The 5,463-nt window shown below is 35.4% G+C and overlaps 1 protein-coding gene across 1 annotated transcript; it reads left to right on the top strand.

The window, feature by feature from the left end:
- The first annotated feature begins 1,716 nt into the window (after nt 1-1,716).
- LOC141844261 (11-beta-hydroxysteroid dehydrogenase A-like) lies at nt 1,717-4,206 on the top strand. Its single transcript, XM_074732297.1, has 6 exons — nt 1,717-1,937; nt 2,708-2,900; nt 2,976-3,061; nt 3,244-3,375; nt 3,484-3,648; nt 3,742-4,206. Exons 1-6 carry the CDS (start codon nt 1,752-1,754, stop codon nt 4,033-4,035), a joined length of 1,056 nt encoding a protein of 351 aa, XP_074588398.1. The 5' UTR covers nt 1,717-1,751; the 3' UTR covers nt 4,036-4,206.
- The last annotated feature ends 1,257 nt before the right edge of the window (nt 4,207-5,463 follow it).

Here is a 5,463-nt window from a genome sequence, read left to right as displayed (position 1 = left end):
TAAAATACATTGATAAAATTTTAATTAAACTCGTCTAAATTATTTGATAGGTTGGATCCTTTGTATACCCTTCAAGCGACAGATGTACCAATATTCTTAATATCGCCGACTAATTTAATTTTATGATGGTCGAGTTATCTATTCTGATATCGACACATTTGAGTTTATCCTTTTGAATAAAAGTTTTAAATGATATTTTATGACTTTCAAGTACAATGATCATTCAAAACAACAGAAACATAATTTCAAATTTTAAATCATCAGAGAATATAATTCCAAAGGGCATTAATTGATTTAATTAATCAATTAATTTTCTTAATTATAATTCTTGATTGAATTTTCTTTTCCTTAATTTCCAACCACCACCAATCACGTAATTAATTGAGCTATTATTCTTCATTGCTACCCATACATTAATTAATGCATGAAGATTAATCATTAATTAATTGATCAATTAATTTAGCCGTGCCATTAATTCATCAATTGATCAATTAATTAATCTTTTAATAATTAAATTTTATTTGCAATCAAATTTTAAAAATTAATTCTAATTTCTTAATCAAAATTTCACCCCTTATTATTCTTATATTCGCATCCATCCAGTTGAAGTGCTTTATCCCAAGTGGTAAGCATGGAGACATGTGTTATTTAAAGTTTCGAGTTCGAATTCTCTTAACAATATGTATTTATTGACTGAGGTGCTGTGCGATTCAAGTCTTAGCAATATGTATTTGTTGGCTGAGGTGCTGTTTTGGCAGTATGTTTTTATCAACATAGTGGTACCGTGCCTCTAAAAAATCCTTTAGGGGGTTTTCTGATATCTCTAAAAAATCCTTTTGGAGGTTTTCTGATATAGGATCATTTCGGCGGTGGGACCGATCACTATAAAAAGTTTACCCACTACAATTTTTGTTGAAGTACTTTATCCCAAATAGTAAGCATGAGATATATATTGCTTGAGGTTTCGAGTTCGAATCTTCTTAGCAACATGTATTTGTTGAAAAAAGTCTTAACAACGTGTATTTGTTGGCTGAGGGTTGTTTCGGCAGTATGCTTTTATCAACATAGTGGTCGTTCTCCAAAAAATCCCTTAGGGGGTTTTTGGATATGAGGTCGCGGTGGGGCCGATCACTATAAAAAATTTATCCACTATAATTTTCCTCCAAATGGGGAGCGCAATCAAAGGAGCGTGCACTTTCCAATTTACCTTAGTAGCCGGTGGGAAACTTCCGTGGGGCCGAACTGATCACCCCCAGATATAGTCAATGTAGCTAACTAGGATTTATCATTTTTTATATTCGCATCCACAAATTCAACTCTTGCTTGGGCTATAATATTTTCATCCGATCATATCAGACCAAACCCTTTATTAATTTTTCATTCACTCGAGAAATTAATTAATTCACTATGATCTACCCTATTCGATTTTTTATTTATAACAATCAAAATTTCAAATCATGTTCACCAACCCTACAAGAAACCACAATGAACCTTTTAGAAAGAAAGAAAAAACACAAGTAGTTGAATTGTGCTCACCAAATAAACCACCTTGAATATATTTCGAACACGAAAGTAATAGTGATTATAGGGAAGGATCCCATGAATTCATTAATTGATTAGACGAAGTAGTTGGAGGAGTAGAAACCCATTCGATAATGACACATTTCTTGCAACTCTATATAAACGAGCACAATCCCCTTCTCCTTCTTCGAACCTCTCCTCTATACCTCGATCTCAAACCACAAATATATATGGATTGTGTTGATTCTCTTATCGCCTTTGTCATGCATGCCTTTGTGGCCCTCCTCCTCCTCGTCTACTTGCCCCTCTCTCTCGTGCTCAAGTTATTGCGGTGGGCTTTCTTGAGGCCCTTCTCCGCCGAAGACATGAGAGGGAAGGTGGTCCTCATCACCGGAGCCTCTTCCGGCATCGGCGAGGTAGCTACTACTCGTAAATTCTCTATGAAACTCTTAGCTTTAGTAGTCCATGGCATCTTGAAATTAATCAAACAGTTGTTTGAAAGAGAAATACAGTAATAAGGTCCCTTTCAGATATTACTTTCTATCCATTATTAGATTCACCTACTCATAGTTGAAAACTATATTTAGGGTTAGGATTAGGGTTTGGGCTATCCTTTTATTTGATGATACTTTTGACTAAAACTCCTTGTTTCGAAAGATTTAGAAATGTTTAAGAATCTAAAGATTTATTATTATTTTTCTACAATATAATAATTAAAAAATGTTTTTAAAAATGGTGGTAATAGAAAGTTTGACAATTTTATCATTATGTTTTAATTTGTCCTTATCATTAAATAATTTAATATTACAACAAAAATACTAAGAAAAATTTTTAAAAATCTAATGGTGTAAAATTTTTAAAAATCTAGTGGTGTAAAATTTTTTAGATAAAATTTAAAATATAAAAAATAGAGGAGTAAATTATTTTTTTCTAAAAAAATTTAGAGGAAATAGAAAGTGACATGTCATTAAAATATAAGGATTAAAAATATTAGAAACCACAAAATTATATTATATCTTAAAACTATTAAATGGTATTACACATTTTATGAAAATAATAATATTTTTTTATTTATACATAGATTTTTATGCCATTTATAATAACTAAACTGCTTATTTATCAATTAAATATTATTTTTTAAAAAATAAAAATAATATATTTTTATTCTTTGTTTTGGTTGTAACAGCAATTGGCATATCAGTATGCAAAGAGAGGAGCTTCCATGGCTCTTGTGGCAAGGAGAACCAATGCCCTTCAAGCCGTCGCCGACAATGCCCGCAAGAATGGCGCACCCGACGTCCTAGTCATCACCGCGGATGTCTCAAGCTCTGACGAGTCAAAGAGAGTGGTCGAGCAAACCATTGCTCGCTTTGGCCAATGTACACCTCCTCTACTCTCTCAATTGTAAAACTTGAATGTTGTTGTTGTTGTTCAAATAGAAACATATCTTGCAGTGGACCACCTTGTGGCCAACGCCGGAGTTTGGAGCACTTGCTTGCTCGAGGAGGTCACCAACATTACCGCGTTCAACCAATTGATGGTAAAGTTAACTCGAACTAAGTTTTGTGTTGTTTAAACTTATTTGAAATAGTTGTTCAAACTTGATTTTCTTTTTTGAGCTTAAATTTAGTTTGAGGTTGGTCGAGCTTCATTTTAAGTTTATATTTATTATTATAAGAGTTTTATTGATGAACATGAATATATATATTTCTTATGAAATAGGATGTGAACTTTTGGGGATCCGTCTATCCAACCTACTATGCCATTCCCTACCTTAAGAAAAGCCGCGGAAAGATCATCGTAAATGCCTCCGTTGCCGGCCGGATTCCGACCGCAAGGATGACCTTCTACAATGTAAATTAAAAGAAACTTAATTACTCATCTCTAAGATTAGTCGGGCGAAGTCTGAACACCTAAACACATTGAGTGATGAATGATGATCAATTGTCGTGCACTTGGCAGGCAAGCAAGGCGGCGGTGATCATGTTCTTCGAGACGCTACGGTCGGAGCTCGGACGCGAGGTCGGAATCACGATCGCGACGCCGGGCTACGTCGCGTCGGAGATCACCAAAGGCAAAGCCCTGCAAAGCAACGGAGAAGTAGCAGTCAATCCAGAAAATAGAGATGTAAACGAACTAACGTCGAACACCTTCCATGCATACTTAGAGGATCATGCTTTCAAACCTATTGATATGGGAATGTTAATGGTCGATTTGCAGATCCAGGTCGGGCCTCTGCCGATCGGGAGCACGGAGGACTGCGCGAAGATCATCGTCGACGGCGCCTGCAAAGGCGACAGGACCATCACTTGGCCTTCTTGGTACAAGCCCTTTGAGATGGTGGCGTGTCTGGCGCCGGAGCTGGTGGATGCGTTCTCGCAGGCTTTCTACACGAGCAATGCGAGAGGGGATTCGAGCGAGACATTGGGGAAGAAGATCTTGAACATGAAGGGCATCAAGAAGCTTGTGTATCCGAATTCTGTCCGCTCGATCGGAACCAAGATGGAAGAGTGAGTGAGGTTTGGGTGAATCGAAATGGTAGTATATTTAGTATTTATTTTGCCAAATAAAGTATTTATTAAAAGCATTTGAAATCTTCAATAGAATAATGTAATATATTATGAGAAATCATAGGGTGTAGTCGAGTTTGGTAGAGTTGTATCAATGAGTAAGGATTCGAATCGTGGTTGCAGCAAATAACTTTCCTATTTAGGAAGCTGCTTGGTACATAATTTACTTTTTTCATCTAACCGTGGGATTGATGATAAGGGACGTTTGGCGTGGACGTTATCATATTTTGCATCAATTTAAAGTAAAATGTGAAATCTGTCATTCCAACGGTCCCACACGGTCGGCTCCACAACCATCTGTGAGGAGGTAAATCGAGAAAGCTGCAGTTGACTATGACGGAGGAGGGCATTGCCTTGACTTCACCAAGATTCGACTCTTACCCACTTCAGCAACTCTTATAATATGAGAAATCATAGGGTGTAGTCGAATACTAGAATGATAGAGTTGCGTCAATGTAACTATTCAAGTCGCGGTTACAGCAAATAACCCTCCTATTTAGGGAGTCGCTTGGTACCTAATTTACTTTTCTTCATCTAACCGTGGGGTCGACAATGAGGGGCGTTGGCGTGGACGTTATCATGTTTTGCATCAATGAATCAAAGGAGGGTGGTGTAGAAAGTCTTATGCAACCCAAAAAGTTATAAGATTGTTAGTGCGATGATGCTCAAAGTGATTTTAATGTATTTGAGAAAGGGTTTAGATTTATTTTGTATTTGTCGATATATTTATCAAACGTGCAAGTGTAAAATACTTGACAAGTTACTATGAATACAATGAGTGAAGAAGTCCAAATAAGTCAAAGTTGACTAAACAAATCCATCAAATGCTAACCGATAAGAAAGTTTAATAGGAGTGAAAAAATATTTACTCATAAATTCAATTTACTAAGAAGTGTAGTTGATTAGGTATACAACTCAAAATATTTTGTTCATAAATAGAAAGATTATGTTTTAAGTTGGATTATATTTTAAGTTGGGTCACTTGTAAAGAGAATTCAGTCGATTGATCCATTATTTGAAATTCAAAAATAATAGTTCTAGTGGATCTTATACACTTGTGTCAATTTGATATGCTTAGAGTTTGATTGGATTAGATTTGAATTAACAATTAAAATCCTGACCACTTAGATAACAAGCCTATGATCTCGTCTAGTTGAGTTAACTATCGGTGTTGAGTCGATTAGAATAGATTTGAGTTGAGTGGAAAAATATAGTTGACTGATATAACAATCAAAAACAACGCTTGTAGGATCAACATTTCAATAGATTGATAATAGTTTGACTTGATTTGAATTGAACAGAACAAAACAAACCTCCTAAAAAACTCTATTAATCCAACCAAACATGATTAGGTTGGATCATCTCAAATATA

The sequence above is a fragment of the Curcuma longa genome, chromosome 13 (genome assembly GCF_044706935.1).
Source record: "Curcuma longa cultivar G26 ecotype Majalengka, Jawa Barat chromosome 13, ITB_CL_G26_1.1, whole genome shotgun sequence".
NCBI classification, from domain to species: Eukaryota; Viridiplantae; Streptophyta; class Magnoliopsida; order Zingiberales; family Zingiberaceae; genus Curcuma; species Curcuma longa.
Note: the sequence above shows the minus strand (reverse complement) of the source record. Positions and strands in the feature narration are given on the sequence as shown.